The sequence below is a fragment of the Hemitrygon akajei genome, unplaced genomic scaffold, assembly GCF_048418815.1.
Source record: "Hemitrygon akajei unplaced genomic scaffold, sHemAka1.3 Scf000048, whole genome shotgun sequence".
Taxonomy (NCBI): Eukaryota; Metazoa; Chordata; class Chondrichthyes; order Myliobatiformes; family Dasyatidae; genus Hemitrygon; species Hemitrygon akajei.
Window position 1 is genome coordinate 3,203,977 of NW_027331934.1, and position 20,901 is coordinate 3,224,877.

General features: G+C 44.5%; 1 protein-coding gene across 4 annotated transcripts in view; it reads right to left on the reverse strand.

The window, feature by feature from the left end:
- LOC140720955 (NACHT, LRR and PYD domains-containing protein 3-like) overlaps positions 1-20,901 on the reverse strand; it is a 320,684-nt gene that overhangs the window by 19,647 nt on the left and 280,136 nt on the right. For 3 of the 4 annotated variants that reach the window (XM_073035817.1, XM_073035818.1, XM_073035820.1), the window contains 5 exons: positions 14,990-15,163; positions 12,516-12,682; positions 10,593-10,689; positions 8,433-8,720; positions 729-895 (listed from right to left, as the gene is read on the reverse strand). In XM_073035817.1, coding sequence (XP_072891918.1) covers positions 729-895; positions 8,433-8,720; positions 10,593-10,602 — 465 coding nt within the window. In that variant the 5' untranslated portion in view covers positions 10,603-10,689; positions 12,516-12,682; positions 14,990-15,163. Of the gene's footprint in view, positions 1-728; positions 896-8,086; positions 8,184-8,432; positions 8,721-10,592; positions 10,690-12,515; positions 12,683-14,989; positions 15,164-20,901 lie in introns of those variants that run through there. The other variant, XM_073035821.1, reaches the window with a different exon arrangement.

Sequence of the window (20,901 nt, forward strand, 5' to 3'; positions counted from 1 at the left end):
TCCACCAGTCAATGAGATCCTGGCTGGTCTGTGACCGCTTCATTGACGTGGCTCCAAATCCATAAATAATTCCTCACCAGATCTGACCGTGTAAAACAGAAATCAGAAAATAACTATCACAGATGAGGAAAGAAGTCAGGAGAGTTTTTATATCAGAGTGAGCAGTCTCGGAGAAGTTGTAGAAAAGATGATGTGATTCATCTCCTCAGTCCGCCAGTGTCCAACATGACAGCGGATTACCAGCTGACACCTGATGCCTTTCCTTTGCCTTTCCCAGTGGAGGTTTATTCAGTGATTACACATTACAACATGCCAGTATTCCCCGATCCACACTGTTTGCAGTTACAGATTCTAACACAAACATCTCCACCCTAAACAGAGCTCCTGTGACACCCACTGATGATGTCCCGGTTCTCACTCACATCCTGCCATCACGCTGCACGATCTTCCCAAACCGAAACTTTCCGTCATATTTCCATATAATACTGTAAACCCACACAACTGTTACCTGCTCAACTCACTCTGAACATTGAGCAGCCACACACCAGTCCGCGGGGTCTTTTCACCCCTTTCTATCACTGATTCAGAGTCACATTTTTGTGATTGCAGGTACCATATTCATTTCCCCATTGTCCTTTTATCTAAGTTAATATCCGATGAGTGAGGGTCCCGACACCCATCAGTCCTGTGATGTGTGAAAATTCAAACCCATTCTCCCTCCCACTCACCCGATGTTCCTCTCCGCTGAACTGATTCTCGGCCGTTAACGCCAGGCTCACTCCGTGCACCCCTCCTTCCATCGCCTGCTCCAGCCTGTCCCGGTAGAATTCCGTCAGCTGCAGCAGCTGGAAATCGTTCCAGCTTGCCAGGAGCTCGGTGATCACTGAGCTCGGACCTGTGAAGGAAAATAAGGAGCATTAAAGAAATTACTGACCCTATATTGGGCAGCAGCTTTCCCTCTGGAACCTAAAGATCACCAAATACAGTCCTGTATATATATACACACATACGAAAGTACATACATACATACATACATAGAGGGGGGAAGGGAGGAGGAACGGCTCGGGCCGGAGAGAGGGGGTGGGTAGGTTATGGAAGGAGTTATAGTTCCCCAAGAATATACCTCTCTGTTTTGAAAGGACTGTTTATTGCTGAGAATATAGTGACCATCACCATCACTCTCCTGGTACTGCCCGTCACCACCGCTTTTCTCGGGGTTACTGTCTGCCTGCCTGGTCAACCCCTTCCTCAGCAAATCTCTGGGATTTCTCACAAAATGCTGAAGGTTCTCTGCAGGTCAGGCAGCATCTTTGGAGGAGAATAAACAATCAACGTTTCGGGCCAAGGCCCTGATTCGGACTGGAAATGAGGGGACAGAAATTCTAGATACTGCCTTATTGCTTTCTATTCCTCGTGTTCCTGATCCGAAACGTCAACTGTTTATTTATCTCCATGGATGCTGCCTGACTTCGTGAATTCCACCAATATTTTGTGTGACTTTCTGTTGCTCAAAACTTTCAGCATCTGCAGAGTGGTTGCGTTTTGGAATACCTCGCTGTTTTAATGTGTATCACAAACTGTGAGAGGAGCAGGAGCAGACAGTAATTGTACCCCTTCCACGGGTGACTGTTTCCCCCCTAGAAATGTTAGCTCTCTCATCTCTCTGGCCAGTTTTCAGAAATATTTTGTGAATTGCCGATATTGAATAAAACCCAGGCAGAGAGCCAGCAGAGTATTATAGATTAAAATAATTCACCAGCAAAACCATGTCCTTTCCTGATGTTACTAGAACTCAGTAGAACTCCTCCCCTGCCCAATCCTTGAACCATTTTTGCTGCTCGTCTTCAGAATGTGCTGCTCTGTAACAAAGCAAATTAACAGGAGGATCAGAAATTAATCAAGACGTAAAGGGGAACACCGTTTTGTATTTAAGCAGAGCCAAACACTTCCGAACATGTTCTATGTTGCGTATTCATGATGCTTTTTATGGTCGCATCAGTGACGGTGTGGTAAATGCGAAGGGAATCAGTTACATATTTGTGCTTTGTCCAGTGCAGTACACAGCTGGGGAGTGACTGGTGTTAAATTTGTGCTTTGTCCAGTGCAGTACACAGCTGGGGATTGACGGGTGTTATATTTTCTTCTTCTTATTCACTCAAATACGCCGAACTGACGCTTGGGTGCAGTTCAGATTCAACGCTTCAAGATTGTATGTTTGCTGATAAAGGATCGAATACATATCACCGACTTCTGTAACGATCAGCATTGGAGCTGAGGACACGTCGTGCAAGCATAACAAGTCCGTGGGGGTCTCCAGGAATGGATTTCACCGCGACATTCTCAACAGATATTTCTGAATCTGCCGATCATTTAAAATATTCTGAGGTACTTAATGAATACTTTGCCTCAGTATTCACCAGTGAAAAGGACATTGGAAATTGTGGGAATGACTTGCAGTGGACTGAAAAGCTTGACTGTATAGACATTAAGAAAGAGGATGTGCTGGAAAATTTGAAAAGCATTAATTAGATAAGTTGCCGGGACCTGATGAGATATGCCCCCCGGCTACTATGGGAAGATTATTGAGACTCCGGCGATGATCTGTCGATTATCAATAGTGTGTTGAGAAGTATCGGAGGATTGGAAGTTTGGAAATGCTGTTCCCTTGTTTAAGAGAGGGAATAGAGATAACCCAGTAAATCACAGACCAGTGAACACGTCCAGTGAGCAAGTTGTTGCAGAAGATTCTGAGAGGAAGGATTTATGAGCATTTGGAGAGATATAATCTGATTAACGGATAGTCAGTGTTGTTTTGTCAAGGGCAGGTCATGCCTTACGAAACTGATTAAATTATTTAAGGATGTAACAAAAACACACACACATTAATGAAGGTAGAGCAGTAAGGCATTCCATTGCAAGGCTCATTCAGAAAGTAATGAGGCATGGGATCCAAGGGGGCATTGCTTTATGGATCCAGAATTAGCTTTCCCACAGGAGGCAAAGGGAGGTTGCAGATGGTTGGAATACTGCAGGGAGAATGGTGACCAGTGGTGTTCTACAAGGAACTGTTCTGTTCCTCCTTCTGATTTCTATAAATGACCTGGATGAGGAAGTAGAAGAGTGGGATAGTAAGCTTGCCCATGACACAAAAGTTGGTGGTGTTGTGGATAGTCTGGAGGGTTGTCAAAGGTTCCAGCAGGACACCGATAGGATGCAGAACTGGGTTGAAAAGTGGCATATGGAGTTCAAATCGAGATAAGTGTGAAGTGGTTCATTTAGGAAGATCAAATTTGAAGACAGGATAGCATATTAATGGTAAGACTCTTGGCAGTGTGAAGGATCAGAGAGATCTTGGAGTTTGTGTCCACAAAACGCTCGAAGATTCTACACAGATTAACAGTGTTGTTGAGAACGCGGACGGTGTGATAGCATTCAGCAATTGTGGGATTGAGTTAAAGACCTGCGAAACAATGTTAAAGCTATGTATGACCTTAGTTAGACCGCACTTGGAGTACTGTGTTCATTTCTGGTCACCTCACTAGAGGATGGATGTCGATACTGTAGAGAGAGTGCAGAGGAGATTTACAAGGATGTTCACTGCATTGGACAGCATGTTTTATGAGAATAGGTTGAGTGAACTTGGCCTTTTCTTCTTGCAGCCACGGAGGATGAGGTGACCTGATAGAGGTGCATAAGATGATGAGAGACATTGATCGTGTGGATAGACAGAGGTTTTTTGTTTTTTTCCCAAGGGCTGTAATGGCTAACACGAGGGATCATAGAGGGATCATAGGGGTGCTTGGAAGTAGGGGGTACGGGGGATGTCACAGATACTGGTGGGAGCATGGAATGCACTACCAGCAACGGTGGTTGAGGCGGACACTATAGGGTCCTTTCAGGAACTGGTAGATAGATACATGGAGCTTAGAAATTTAGAGGGCTATGCTGTAGGGCAATTCTAGTCAAATTCTAGAGTAGGTTATATTGTCAGCACAACATTGTGGGCCGAAGGACCTGTCAAGTGCTGTAGGTTTCAATGTTCTATATTTCCATGTTTTATTGTTTTACAGCATTCAATCACAGTGGATTTAATGTGGCTGTCTTGACAGTGATCAGCATCAAAATGTCACAACCACGGATTCGGTAGCGCAGTGGATACGGCAACTATGTTTGTGAATAAGCATGTGTCAACTAATTATTATTCATTAGGTACCAGATAAGGGGAGGGGGGGTTGTCCTGTAGAGACTTCTGCAGACCAGTTCAGGGCATCAGAGAGCATTAGGTCTGAGATTTTTAGAGCACCTGAATTGGTTAATTGTTGCTTCACAACGGTCATTCGTGGTTTGAGAGTTCCTTTTGTTTTTCTCGAGCGAGTCGCTCTTTGTAATGCGGTTTCCTGGTGTTTAAGTTGCTTAAGTTTGGGTTCAGGGGTTCTGTGTCCGTTTTGATGTTGAAGCGGATGCCTGATTAGCTCCAATCGGAGGGTCCACATTTTGTGAATGTTTCGTCTCACGATGTCACTTGGTCGAGCTACCTCTCTATAAGCTCTTGTTTCAGTCTCCACATGGAAGTCTTTGCCTCCGATATCGGCAGTGCACAGCATGGCACTTATCTACCAGTTGGACACGGGTCTGTGGCGCCTCAGGGGCTGCACCTGGAGAGGAAGGCCCTGTCACAACCACCGATTGGGCAGCGCAGTAGATACGGCAATTGCGCTTGTGAATAACCGCGTGCCTGTTAATTACTATTTCATTGTGATTGTATTTAACTCCATACTTGTCATCGTGGTGTTTGTGGAGACATGAACACAGCAATGCTTCGCTGCCTGCTTGCATTCGGCCTGAGAAATTGGACTGTTGGGTCAACTGACTCTGAAGACCAGCAGTATTAGTTTTATATTTAGTTGTTCTTTTCAGCCGCAGTGTCGGCTTGGTTTTCCATTTGAGAGTCTTAGTCAACGGCCCTGTTTGGTCGAGTGTTTATTGTTTTATTTTTCCCTGTAATACTGTTCGTATTAAATTCTGTGAGCTATCGACCTGCGTCAGTGTCTCTCACTCCTTACTTGGGCCATATCCGAACACAGTGACAGCAAATCTCGACCACACGAAGATGGACCCAGCAGAGAGCGGGCAGCTGACATTGGCCCTGAGATTGATTGGTCAGAGTGATACGTCGATGCAACAATGTATGAACTATTATTTCTGTCTCTAGCGTGACAGAAGGATCTTGCCAAGTAATGGACCCAGGAAACTATCGACCCGTGTCTCTTACTCCGCACTTGGGTGATATCCGAACCGGCTGAATAAAAGACTTGTGTCAAAGTGGAAACATCTCTGAAAAGTAATCTAAATTAACTCTATACATAAAACACAAAGTGATTAATTACTTAAGTATTCATCCTCCTTTAGTATGACACAACAAATCAGCACTGGTGCAGCCAATTGGTTTTATAATTCACATAATTAGTTGAATTGAGTTCTGTTTCTGGACACCTGCGTGCTGTGAAGGTGTATCATTGATTGCAGTAAAACTACAACTGTATCTGGAAGGTCCAACTGTTGGCGAGTCAGTATTCTGGTACAAGCTACACCGTGAAGACAGAAGAACACTACAGGCAACCCCGTTAAAGGGTTATTGAAAAGCACAAATCAGGAGATTGATACAAGAAATTTCCAAGTCACTGAATATCTCTTGGACTATAATTAAGTCAATTATCAAGAAATGGGAAGAAAATGTTAAGCTGTAATTCTGCCTAGTGGAGCTGTCCTCAAAAACTGAGTGACCGTACAAGAAGAGGACTGGTGAGGGAGGCCACTAAGAGACCGATGTGGAGGTGTTACAAACGTCAGCGACTGTGCAGACAAGAACTGTTGCCTGGGCACTTCACCAATCATAGCTTTATGGGAGAGCGGCAAAGAGAAAGGCCGTGTTGAAGATAACTGAACTCTTGGCCAGAGTTTGCCGGAAGGCATGTGGGAGACCCTGAAGTTTCTAAGGTGGATGAAACCAAAACTGAGCTTTCTGGCCATCCGACTAAATGCTATATTTGATGTAAGCCAAACACTACACATCATCAAAGTCACTCCATCCTTACCATGAAGAATCATGCTTTAGGGACGATGCACTGCAGTAGGCTCTGAAAGACTTCTACAGGTAGATGGTAAAAGGTATGCAGGAAAATACCGGGAAATCCTTAAGGAAAACATGATGTAGTCTGCTGGAGAACTGCGACTTCGGAAAATATTTGATTTGCAGCAAGACAATGGCCCCAAACATAAAGCCAAATCTATACAGGATGAGGTTAAAAACAACAAACGGAGTTTGGACCACATTCCAAATGAATATTTCTGGCTGGACCTGAAAACGGCTTCCCATGCAATCTGACAGAGATTGAGCATTTTGTCAAGAAGTATGGGGAAACATTACAGTGTTCTGATGTGCAAAGCTGATAGAGATGTGCCCACACGACTCAAGCCTGTAATTTCTGCCCAAGTTTGATCTACTAAATATGCACTAGAAAGGAGTGAATACTTATGCAATAAGTTATATAAATTTCACAACATCTGTCGGTGGTATTAAACCTATTTTTGATTTTGAGAAGCTTTATCTGACAGTTGTGTAATTTTTTAAACTCCGTTATTTATCTTCATCATGCTGTCTTAGGTCGTGTTAATCTAAGTGTGCTGGAGTCCACATGGTGTTTTCTAAAAGTTGCAATTTCAGTTCTTATTTTTCTTTATAAGTTTTCCACATCAGTTTCAGACCGAGATATTATGCCAAAGGAATACGTTTATATAAGCAGAGTGAACGTGGTTATTGCTTTTGTTACATTGTTATTATTCAACTCTGTTTGGCAGACTTTCTTTAGCCCTGAAGTAAATTGTTGAAAGATTTTTCTTTAGCACTCGATGATCTATCTTCTTTGCTTGTTGATATCCTAAGTATACTTAATGTTTCATATTCATCAATATCCTATATTGAATCCTGATGCTCTGTCATATACTACTAGCTCTCCAGCACCTTTCGTAATGTTTATGTTCTATACTTTTCTCGTCTGAAGCTAACGTTTATATCTTTGGAAATTAGTTCCATTATTTGAATGAATTGTTTTAGCTTTACAGATGCAAGAGCGAAGATTTTCAAGACAGTCTGTACAGCAAATGTGTCAAGCAATAATGTATTTGTTTTTTTTCCCTGATTTGATACCTGATTTTTCTCCGATTCGGTAGATTAGAGAGCGGGTTTAAAGCCAGACAAGACCATTGTAGGCTTAGGGTTTCGTTCTGGAAAATGCGTCCATTTATTTTGATAACAGTTGTTTTCTTTTTTTCCATTGCGGTTGTTAGGTGATTATTGTACGCCAGTGCTTCGTCAGATGTTGTAGAAGTTTCACTAGTATTGGGTGTATATATTAGAAAGTTTTATTAACCACGAGTCAGGGACTGAATCAAATGTTCAAATTTCAATGACTCGTTTTTAGTTGCAGCATACACGATGTTATAATTTTATATATAAGATTGTCTTATTATTAATAAGAGTGAATTATAACATAGTTGCTGACCATCAATAGTCTTATAAATGCAGAATTAAAGCTGACCTTGAGACTGGTGGTACGGACCTTCAGCCTTTTATATCTTCTGCCCCACGATAGTAATGTTAGAGTGGGTTAGGGTTCAGCAGCAAGGCTTTGAGTGGGGGAAGTTGCATTTTGCTAACTTGATTGAGTTCTTCCAGGAAGTGACAAAGCTGATGCATGAAGTTACACAGTGGATCTTGCCTACTTGGATATTAGGCGGGTGCTTGACAAGGTCCCACATGGGAGTCTCATACAGAAAATTAACATGCTTGGCCTTTTGGATTCATAGTCACCTTCCCCATAGCAGACATATGGTAATGCGGCTTAACCTGACCGGGGATCTTTGACCAGTCATGTTCCACAAGGAGCCACACTGGGATCGGCCATGTACACACATACGTCCTTTTCCCCAAGACTGTCCGCAAAACATACCCAACAATGCTCTGAGAATTACTTTACCAGAAGGACTGCTTTGCCAGAAACGACTCACTCCAAACCCACCCACTCACCTATTTCAATTTAGGATGAGAATAAATGCTGGAGCTGTCAACGAGAGTGGCCCCTCAGAGATGCTCTCTCCATCCTGGCGAAAACATTTCCCTTAATTCGTATCCTGGAAATGCTCTCTTCATCTGGGCAGTTGCATTTCCTCCGAAACACATCCTGGAAATCCTTGAAACATGTAGTACGTTTACTGTAGTGGGGTCACGGGTGCCCCACTACCATAAGTACCACACCCATACATTTCTCCTCTCCTCTGACCAATCTCTATATTTATAACCCTCCAACAGAACCTCACATTTACCCTTCCCCGTACCACATTCTGTGAACACATCACCCTCACATTTCACTCACCCAATCCTTGTTGGGGACTTGACAATTCCATGTTTGATGAGCTTCCAAGTTGACAGGCAGTCACCTCACTTGTGCTGGTTCCAGGGTCCTGCTCAGTGTCTCTGACGTCACTGTCTCTGGGCTGACTTTGCTCTCCCTTCTCTGCGGCCGGACTGCATTCAACTGGGACATTGCTCTCAATCTGACCCTGCTTTGGTGCATTGTTTCCAGTGTCCAGATCATCTTCACTGGATGAGCTGCCTAGTGAAAAACTCTTGAGTAATTTCCGTAACCGATTTAATTTCCCAGCTGAAATAAATGACGAATTACAAGTTATACTAGAGTGATTCAGAGCTCAGCAAAACAAGGATTTACAGTGGGTGGCTACAATAAGATCATAAGACATAGATACAGAATTAGACCATTTGACCCATCGAATCTGCTCCGCCATTCAATCATGGCTGATCCTTTTTAACCTTCCTCAAACCCATTTCTCGGCCTTCTTCCCGTAAACTTTGATTCCATCTCCAATCAATAATCTCCAGGTCTCTGCCTTAAATATCCCCAATGACCCGGCCTCCACAGCTGCTTGTAGTAACAAATTCCACAACTTCACCACTCTCTGGCTAGAGAAATTTCTCCGGATCTCTGTTTAAATGGATGATTCTCCATCCTGCGGTTGTGCCGTCTTATCCTGGACTTCCCCACCATGGGAAACATCTTTCAACATCTACTCTGTCTAGCTTTTTCAACATTCGAAAGGGTTCATTCAGATCCCCCACCCCCTCATATTTCTAAATTCCAGCGAGAGCAGACACAGAGCCATCAATCAATGGAGCCTTGACTCCGGCTGACCAGATTTGGAGTGGAACTGTGCTGGTGATTGTGAACCGCACTGCCTGCCAGGTGACCATCCCAATAAGCCAGTGACCAGACACATCCACTCCCAGATACAGAACAGGATAGACACAATAATACTGAACATTGGCTATGCAGTAGTTGAACACACTGATAACCAGGGGATCTTAATGGAATGGTATCAGTTGATACCTGGAAATATCACTGGGATTGTTTTCCACAAGCAAATTCTCCCTAGATCACAAAATGCTGGCAGAACTCTGGGTAACAGACTGACCATTACCTCGTGGCGCACGCTGTCCTGTCCCCTGGGTCACAGACTGACCATTACCTAGATACGCACACTGTCCCTTCCACAGGGTCACACACAGATCAGCCACCAGATTGCAGGAGACAATGTGCCGAGTGGACATTTAGCAGACTTGCCATCATTAGCTACAGAGCAGAACGCAGGCGCAGAAATCTCTTTTGACAAGGTTATAAACAGTTGAAATGGCCTGTACAGTTCTGGTAGGATGTATTAGTACTTGACAGATTGCAGACTGACTATTCTATTTACAAAAGATTGAATCGGATGAGAACATTTTCTGACTCAGAGAAAATCATTTGAGCATATCAGCATTGAAGTTCCTTAAACGTCTTTTGAGAAAATGACGTTCACCATTTGTCCGCAGCCTAGACATTCACTGGGCTGTTAAAACACCGAAACACACCACAAATTTACCTACAATGAGCTGTCTGCTGATCGTCAGAAATTCTGAACGTTGGCAATGTTCTTGGCTCGGCTACAGAAAACAGATATCGGAAACTGCCTTCATCTCCTTTGCGCAGCCGTCAACAAAACCAAGGGGAAGTTGACAGCTACCCTACCAAAACCTGAAATGTTGTGTTATCACACAATCCCTGAAATCCAGGAAATGCTCCAATCATCTCGCTCTGAATTTTATAAATGAAAGTTGGAGATGTCTTTCACCTCTGAACTGGCCCTGATGTGCAACAATCCCTGAACCTGGACTTTAACGTAACAAACAAACCATTTTTTTCTGAGTTTTACTCTCAGCCACCTGATTCAGGACACCCTGCTGCTTCCACTCAGGTGAAGCTTTGCACGGTGACCTGAGTAATTCCACCATTACCGGTGACAGGTCCCTGCACTGGAACTGTTAAATCGATCGATTATTCAAGACCACTTTTCCATGGGATTCAATGACCCTGTTCGATGAAACTTTTCTGTGCCCGTTAGCATCTGTGTAAATTACTTCATCTGAACTATTGTGCACAAACACGACGGAAGTTTAATTATAAAGATCCCTGTTATCATACCTGTAGCCATTTTGATTCCGACTGACGAACTCTGGTTGTTGTTTTCTTGTTTACTCTTTGTTCCCGGTGTAGAAAAGCTCCACCTGCGAGTGATGGTCTGAATTACACACAAGCAGACAGTGAGTCAGAGACACGATGACTTTATAAATATGACAGAGCCTACATCCCCTGTATCAGAACAGGAGTTGGCTTAGGGACCAAACATTCCCCTTTTCCATCAACTTCCACACCATGTCTGTACGTCTGTCCAGTGATATCTGGCGCATCCTTCTGACAGAGTCACACAGCAATAGAGCACAGATACAGGCCCTTCAGCCCAATTAGAAAGTGCTAACCATATTGCCCACAGAGATAATCCTCATTTCCTGTTTTGAACCCATTTCCCTCCTGGCCTCCTCACTCCATCTTCACATCCAAACTGCTTCTGGAATTATACAATTGTGTTGCCTCATCCACTTCCTTTGACAGGTCCCTCCACATCATCACAAAACTCTGCGTGAAACCGATGCTGCTCGTGTTGATTTTCCAATCTGTTTGCTATTGCTTTACCCAATTAGATCCCCTATAAGCTACGATAATCTTCATCATGAACACCATCTATTAATTTTGGGTCATCAGTGAACTTACTGGTCAAGCCTTGTGCATTTGTATTCAAATCATTGCTATCAAATAACGAATATCAAATGTCCCAACTTGTAGCCTTGCGGTCCCTCTTCAAGGAAAAACCTTCAACCATCCCTCTTTGCTTACTACCTTCAAGGCAATCTTGAATCCATCTAACTTTCTCTCCCTGGACAGGATGTGAACTTATCTTCCAGACCGAGCTTTCATGTGGCACCTTGTCAAAGGCTTTACTGTAGTTCAATGTACAACATCCATTCCCGCACCCTCATTGACACTTATCTTCAAAAAACTTAATAAGTCTTGTTAAACACAATTTTACATACACAATGCCATGGTGTCTCCTGATCAGTCTCTGTCGATCCAAATGTCGGTGCATGACTGTCACCTATTGTGGAAAGTTATTTCTGGCACCTCCCCTACCCTTTTCGCCACTCACCATCAAAACGCCGAAGTGGCAACCCGTAGTAAGATAATATTTCTCCAAATGCTCAAAATTCCTCTTCCCAAGTAACCATTCCAAGAGTTTGCCCAGCACCGATATTTATGTCTATAATCCCCAGGATTATATATATTACGTTTATAGAATTACAGAACAAGATATGCCATCCTCTAATGATTACTACGCCTGTGGCTAGAGAGGACACAAAGATCATTGCCAATGTCCTTGTAAACTCCTCCCTCACTTCCTGTCGTAAAGTGGTATATATTGGATGCTTCAACAACACCTCTTTCTGAACACTGCCATGCTACTATGCTACGTCACAATCACTGTCCATCTCATTGGTAACTCTGAAACAAAGCATTCATTAAGCAACTCACCTATCACCAGACACGTTTCCACCTTTGCTCCTGAGTAGTCCTACCCTCAAACTATTCACCCTCCTCTTCTTCACCTACATGTAGAATGCCTTGGGCTTTCCTTCATCCTACTTCCCAAGGACTTCTCAAGTTCACTTTGACCTCTAAGTCAGTTCTTAAGCTACTTCAAGGCTACCTTATAATTCTCCAGAGCCTTGCTTGAATGTTGCTTCTTTTTTCCACTTGCCTAAATGTTTTAATCTCTTGTGAACCACGTTTCTTGTCTCTGAACATTCTTCCCCTTTCTGAAGCGACCTTCACAGTTCCATCGTGCATTTGTCTGTGAAAATGTTTTCCCAATTTGGAGTGATTGCAACTGGGTCTGACAGAGGTATAACTGGTACTTCTAGGCACATTCAGTCTCACTCCAACTATTTCCTACCTTCCTTTGTACAGACATGTAATGTCTAAAGGACGAGTATTTGAGTGAATGAGACTCACCAAACTTTCTCCTGACTGAATGAAGGGAAACTCTGAGCCAGCAGGGTTTCTCCAGCTGGTGCTCTCAGTCTTCGGCTCGTTCAATTATTGCTGTTCCCTCGTCTTCAGTTGTTCTTTGTTTCCAGTTGTGGGCTTTTCTTCCAATAAATCCCTTAGCACAGGTCTAACTTTAATCAGAGAGATGACGAATCACGTTAACAATACAAAAAAGAACAAAACATTTCCGTTTAAAGTTCTTGAAACAAAACTCTTTGAAATTTAAATCTTGAACACAAATATAATAATCCGTTTGACGAAATCTGTAACTGTCCTGCACATTTTACAAAACCTGACACGGCATATAAAAGGACACACACAAAAAGCTGGAGGAACTCAGCAGGCCAGGCAGCATCTATGGAAAAGAGTACAGTCGAATTTTCATTTCTAATCCAGCCAGTGTCTTCAGCAATTTGTTCTGCACCCTCTCCAGCTGGAATGTATGCATGATAGGTTTTTCACTGTCCCTCGGCACATGAGAATAATAAACGAGTCTCCACTTTAATTGTGTGGCAATATTAGACAGACTGAGCTTCTGCTCTGGAACTTCTGGGGGTAGAATTCGCTGAAGTGTACAAATGATTGAGAAGCCCGAAAGAATGGAAAGGCTTCCTTCTTGCATTAATAGGGTTATATACCTGGAGACATTTGCTGCTCTTCGGCAATCCGTAGCAGTGGAATGGAATCAAGGAAAAAAGAAAGCCCACCCACAATGCGAGGACGTGACATGTACGGATCGCACTCCCTGATCTGAACGGAAGAAAGATTAAACTGCACAACCACGAGAAACAAACCCTCAGATGCAAGGAACTGCGCACGTGACGTCAGATGGGCCAAATGGCCTAATTCTGCTCTAATATTTTATGGATTTCTCTGGGGGCGCCAAAGTGACGTCACGTGTGGGTGAGAGCTTGTATTCAAAAGCTGTTTAGTGGAGGTTTTAATGATTTCAGGGGAAGAACGAGGTTTCATCACTGAATCCGATGTTGTGTGATGTAAAGTCCCTTGCCAGGTGTCCTGTTCTGCCATGTTGTCCGTAGAGTGGGCGGTGTGGTGTTTGTCTAGAGTTGGGTCACAAAACCCAGAATGTTTCTGGGGAAGAGTTTCCAGGGTGATCTGATTTGAGATGGCTCAGTCCGTGCAGTGTCTCGTTGTTTAGTATTTTCATAAACAACAGTTTTACTGCTGTAAACCGGAATTGCCAGCGGGGAAACACAGATTCGTATCAGTTAACAGAAAACCTCTCGTCCCTGCTGTCCTTGTCTCCCGGAAATCTGAACACCCCGACAGTGAGTGAATCAGTCAGTCAGCTGATCGATGAGGTGGATTATATCTCTTGGTCGTTGAAGTTCGCCCAGAGTCGGTTGGACGGGGTTGATGTGAAGTTTGGAGGGTGTCACAGTGAATGAACCCACACCCGAACGGTCTGTGTTGTCCCTCCGACGTCCTGCTACAGGTGGCGCTGCGGGGACCTCCTACAGATCAGAGCACAGTGCCGAACCCAGCGGATGCCGGCGATTCTCCTGAGCGGGCGGCGGTTGCAGTGGGTAAGGGCTGGGACTGAATCAGTCATCTGGGGTGTCCGGGGTCGCCAGTGCCGCAGGCCTGGTTTCAGTTTTGCGCCCGAGCCGGGAATGTATGATCAGTTAGTGATGATACCCAAGTTGAGAGTGTAGACGTGGGTGAAGGGAATCTGTCCACGGGTTCGATTGTGGGGTGAACGATGGGAAGGATGTGGGGCTATTGGCGGGGTGGGGGGAGGTTGGGGTCTTACGGATTATCGGACGCAGCGTAACTGGAAGGATGGGTCCCGAGGCAAATCAAGTTGTAAACAACGGAGGATCTTTCACTTTGGATCAGACATGATATGCGTCCTTTCAGGAAGCAGCAAGTTCCTCTTTATATTAGTTACTGTCTAATCTTGCTGTTAACATTGAGTTTGTTACAGGGTCCCAGAGTCTGCAAACAAATGATTGTTAGGAAGCAGAAGTTCATGGTGAGAATCTGTTTCTTGGACTTGAGTTCCGTGCTTAGTGGTGTTCCCGGGGTTACACCCATTCCTACTTGTCGTGTATATCGATAATTTGGTTAAGAAGGTACAGGATATGGTTAGTAAGTCGGCACAAATTAAATTCAAGCAATTACATTTCTGAAAGACAGTAAGTATAAACAAACCCCTCTGCTTCCCTCTCCCCACTCAGAACTGACCAAAAACTACTTCAAAACACGCAAAAGCTTGAAATGAGCATACACTGAGGGAATGTGAGTGGCTTTAAAGTGCTGGACTGCTGACAACACATTACCAGACTTGGAGTGATTGCAGCTGGGTCTGACAGAGGCCTACCTGGCACATTCAGTCTCATTCCAACTGTTTCCTACCTTCCATTGTATAGATATGTAATGTCTAAAGGACCAGTGTTTGACTAAAAGAGACTCACCAGACTTTCTGCTGACCGAATCAATGGAAACTCTGAGTCATAAGTGTTCTCTCCAGTCGGTGCTCTCAGTCCTTGGGCTGGTTCACTTGTTGCTGTTCCCTCGTCTTCAGTTGTGGTTTCCATCCAGTTGGGGTTTTTCTTCCAACAAATCTCTCACCGCAGGTATAACTTTAACTAGAGAGATAATAAAACACATTAACAATACAGATGAGAAAAAAATATTTCTGTTAGTCGAAGTTTAAATGTTGAAGACAAATATAACGATTTCAAAGAACAAATCTGAAATTTCCCCTCGCACTTCACAATGCCTGATATGGGATACGAAGGAGTCATCGTTCAGTTATGGTCAGACACAAGATGTAGGAGGAGAATTAGATGATTCTGTCCATCGTGTCTGCTCCAACATTCAAACATGATTTTTATTCTAACACCATATTCCTGCCTTCATCCTGCAACCCTGAAGCTACTGAGCAATCACGAACATATTTAAACCTGCCATAAATATACGCAAAGGGCAGCCTCCACCACCCTCTGCGGCAACAGTTTCCACACAGCAGCCATCCTTTAACTGAAGAGATTTTTCTCAAGCAAGACTGCAGGCCCGGATGGTGTCAGCCCCAGGGTGCTCAAAGCCTGTGCCCCCCCCCCCCCCAGCTATGTGGAGTACTTCACCATGTCTTCAACCTGAGCCTGAGTCTCCAGAGGGTTCCTGGGCTGTGGAAGACGTCCTGCCTCGTCCCTGTGCCGAAGACACCGCGCCCCTGTGGCTCCAATGACTACAGATCGGTGGCATTGACCTCACACATCATGAAGACGCTGGAGAGACTTGTTCTAAAGCAGCTCCGGCCTATTGTTAGGCCACACTTAGACCCCCTCCAGTTCGCCTACCAGCCCCGACTAGGAGTTGAGGATGACATTGTCTACCTGCTGAACCGTGTCTACGCCCAACTGGACAAGCCGGCAAGCACTGTGAGGGTCATGTTTTTTGACTTCTCCAGTGCGTTCAACACCATCCGCCCTGCTCTGCTGGGAGAGAAGCTGACAGTGATGCAGGTGGATTCTTCCCTGGTGTCATGGATTATTGATTACCTGACTGGCAGACCACAGTACGTCCGCTTGCAACACTGTGTGTCAGACAGAGTGGTCAGCAGCACTGGGGCTCCACAGGGGACTGTCCTGTCTCCCTTTCTCTTCACCATCTACACTTCGGACTACAACTACTGCACAGAGTCTTGCCATCTTCAGAAGTTTTCTGATCACTCTGCCATAGTTGAATTCGTCAGCAAGGGAGATGAGGCTAAGTACAAGGCTACGGTGGGAAACTTTGTCACCTGGTGTAAGCAGAATCATCTGCAGCTTAATGTGAAAAAAAATTAAGGAGCTGGTGGTGGACCTGAGAATGGCCAAAACACCGGTGACCCCTGTTTCCATCCAAAGGGTCAGTGTGGACATGGTGGAGGATTACAAGTACCTGGGGATACGAATTGATAATAAACCGGACTGGTCAAAGAACACTGAGGCTGTCTACAAGAAGGGTCAGAGCCGTCTCTATTTCCTGAGGAGACTGAGGTTCTTTAACATCTGCCGAACGATGCTGAGGATGTTCTACGAGTCTGTGGTGGCCAGTGCTATCATGTTTGCTGTTGTGTGCTGGGGCAGCAGGCTGAGGGTACCAGAAACCAACAGAATCAACAAATTCATTCGTAAGGCCAGTGATGTTGTGGGGGTGGAAATGGACTGTCTGACGGTGGTGTCTGAAAAGAGGATGCTGTCCAAGTTGCATGCCATCTTGGACAATGACTCCAATCCACTCCATAATGTACTGGTTAGGCACAGGAGTACATTCAGCCAGAGACTCATTCCACCGAGATGCAACACTGAGCGTCATAGGAAGTCATTCCTGCCTGTGGCCATCAAACTTTTCAAATCTTCCCTCAGAGTGTCAGACACCCTGAGCCAATAGGCTGGTCATGGACATTTCCACTTGGCATAATTTACTTATTATTATTTAATTATTTCTGATTTTATTTTGCTATATTTCAACTCTATTCTTGGTTGGTGCGGCTGTAACGAAACCCAGTTTCCCTCGGGATCAATAAAGTATGTCTGTCTGTCTGTCAACACAATTTTAAAAGTAGGCGTCTTTATTCTGAGACGGTGCTCTCAGAGCGCAAACTCTATGTCTAATGGAAACATTCTCCCCATGTCCACTGTATCCAGGCTTTTCAGCATTCGGTAGGTTTACTTAACCATGCATCCCCCCACCACCCACACCGTCCCTCTGAACTCCATTGAGCACAGGTCCAGAACCATCAAATGCTCCTCATACATAACGCGGATCATTCCTGAGATTATTCACGTGAACCTTGTTCGCAACAACTGCACTGAACAGATTCCCAGGAACAACAGGCAAATTGATACCAGAACAATTTACTGCGAAAAGTTGTGCTTTCTTTACTGTTCTACTATCACAGAACGAGCTATTTCCATTTCCAGGTTAAATCAGGTCCATTTCAGGAAATATAAACCAGTCCAGGGTGAATGTAATAAAAGGAAACTGGAATTACCAGGAACACTCAGCAGGTAAGGAACAGCTGTGGGGAGGAGAACAAATTTGACGATTCAGGTTTACACCTTTCGTCACAATTACTTCAAACATTTTCAGTTTTTACTGCATATCTCCAGCATCTTTAGTTTATGCTAGATTTCCACTGCCTGGCAGGCGTGTGACAGTGAGGGGGAATTTACAAAGACGGTTTGAACAATGAACACACAGACCAGAAATACTCGCTCAACACCTCATAAACCTGGGCGTTGACCCCCGGGTCCATTTTACTTGATCTAAAGCTATGATATTCCATGACCCAACATCACAGTGTCACACAGCTGACCCTGTCACTTACCGACGCCAGAAGCCTCGCACATCGTCCACACATCTCACAGCAAGTGGTGTATTCAGGGATATACCCACAACCAATGTCCAGATGCCCGAGACTTCTGATTCATTTGGAAGGAGGAGCATCACGTCCCATCTGTATAAGTACTAAGGATTACAGCCCAGACCTCAACTCTAGTACTCCTTGTTACAGGTATAATGATGCAGTGTTTCGGCCAATCAGAGTTCAGAAACTAACACTCCATCAACCTAGGGCCGAACGGGAACCTGATGGTCATCTGAATGGACCAATGATCGGGCTGGATAACCTGGGCGAGAGTCACAAGACACTGGGGATACGTTTCGCATTGTGTCCTGCAGCTAAACTGAACTCAATTTATCATTTTCTTATTGCTAAATGAGGTCTTGCCCAGCACAATTGGTCATCACATTTCCTGTAGGCTAACAGGGATAAAATGTTTTTAGTATAAAATTGAAATAATAGTGCTGGAAACTCTTTTCACCAGATCAGCTTTGTGGAAAGAGAAACTGTGGAAGACCCAGTATCTGAACTGGGACTGTCCACGATGCTGCCCGATCTGCTGAACGTGTCCAATATTCTCTCTTTTTACTTTAAATTATGCACAGCTATTGACTGATTACAAGACGTTTGTGACGGCCTGAACAAAGTTGTACAAATGTAATGCCCACATACATTAGTTTTGTCTTCATTCCAATACAGGGATAATACAGTCAATGCTCATAACATTCTCCCCACCCCACTATCAGTCTGTTACATTTGCTCCCGAGGCCGCTGTCTCTCACTGAGTGACCGTGACCAGAGAGCGATAACAATGTGCACCACTCCCTGCAAGTCACATGGGCTGTTACCCTGGCAACAGAGAAAGCGGCTCTCCAAAAATGACAAAAAAAATAAAGTAACTGACTCAAATCTAAATGCTGTCAAGATTAACATTTCGCTATTTTGTAACGTTCCAACTAAGATTGTAATTATTGATTACAGACTGGTCAGAAATTGACAAGATTTTTGAGATATATCATTGAGGTGGTGAAATACAGATTGGGCAGAGGTTCAACAAGATGGTTGATATATATCATTGAGGTGGTGGGATACAGGCTGGACAGAGGTTGAACAAGATGGTTGATATATATCATTGAGGTGGTGGGATACAGGTTGGACAGAGATTGAACAAGATGGTTGATATATATCATTGAGGTAGTGGGATACAGGCTGGACAGAGGTTGAACAAGATGGTTGAGATATATCAGTAAGGTGGTGTGATACAGGCAGGACAGAGGTTGAACCAGATGGGCAAGAGATGAGTAGATGGAACCAGATAGGAGAAGGAATCAAGGACGGTCGCTGATGGTACTCCAGCAATACACAGTTACTGAATTAATAGTAGATACCACTGTATGAAAGATTCTAAAATGACCAAAATAGAACAACTGGATACTTGACATCTACCCTTCTCCCCGAACCAAATGTTACCAACGCACCATGGAAAGGATCCCATCCAGACTTGACACCTTTGTCTGGCTACTGCTCTGCCCATGAGTGCATGGAACTGCAGAGAGCTGTGGACACAGCTGAGCACATCATAGAAACCAACCTCCCCTCCATGGACTCTGTCTACACTTCCCACTGCCTCAGTAAAGCAGACCTTGTACTTCAAAGTTCCCCACAACCTGGGACATTCTCACTTCTCACCCATTCCCCATCGGGGAGAAGCTACAAAAACGTGAAACCATGTACCACCAGGCTCAAGGACGGTTTCCATTCTGCTGTTATAAGCAAATTGAATGTCCCCAGTGTGATAAGATGGACAGCTGACCACACTCTTACTTGAAGTGACCTTACACTTTCTGCATGGCACTTTCTCTGGAACCATAATCATTTGTAATACATATTGTTTTACCTTGTATCACCTCAATGTACTGTTTAATGAATAGACGTGTGTAGTTGGTACGCAAGACAAGACTTCCACTGAACCTCTATACATGACAATAATAAACAGATTTCCCATTTTCATGGAGTGGAAATTATTAGACAGCTTAGGTTGCCGGGTTGGATCTTCTGCAGGGAGAGTTAACTGAAGTGTTGAAATTATTTTCGGAGCCTGGACACATGAAAGCAATTATCGAACCCAGGTATCGATCCAGGTGAAGTTTGGATCTGCTACTGGTTCAGATGATGGGGATAAAGTTCCCGGGATAGATCACAATGGATGGATTCATCCCGGCTTCAGCACCTTAACCCACTCCTAGAACCACAGCACCAAGAGCTGAGCGGCAGCTCACCTTGGGAGCTTTGGTGTGAAGGTCCCACAACCAGGACCCACCCAGCAGGTTCTGCCCGGGAAGCGGTGGAAGCCGGCTGTTCAGGGAAATAACGGGAATCACTGCCCAATGTCGCTTGGGTCCGCTCAATTCTCACCTACGGGGTCTCGTTGGTCTCGCCCCACAGGAAATGATCTTTCCCCCGGCTTCCCGCCCCAGGAGGCGAGGTCACTCTCCTGATCGCAACCCCACAAATGATCCACCGCATCCATCCACAAGAAATCACTGCCCATCCCGGGACTGAGCGTGTTGCAATGTGATCGTGAGTCATAGCGCGGGGGCAGGGCCTCAGAAACAAACCTGCAGATGCTGCCGATCTGCAGTGAAAATGGAGCTGGAACAGGATCGTGTGATGGGTGCAGGGTCTCTCATTTAAAACAGTGTCTCTGCTTCTCGCTCCTCACACGCTGCCTGATCCACCTGCCACATTTTCCACTGAACTTCTATACATGACAATAATAAACAGATTTCCCATTTTCATGCGGTGGATATTATCAGACAACCTGCGTTGCCGGGTTGGATCTTCTCCAGGGAGAGTTAAGTGAAGTATGGAATATTTCTTTCTAGGAGCCCAGATACATGGAAACAATTATCGAACCCAGGCATCAATCCAGGTGAAGTTTGGATCCACTACTGGGGCAGGTGATGGAGATAAAGTTCCCAGGATACATCTCAA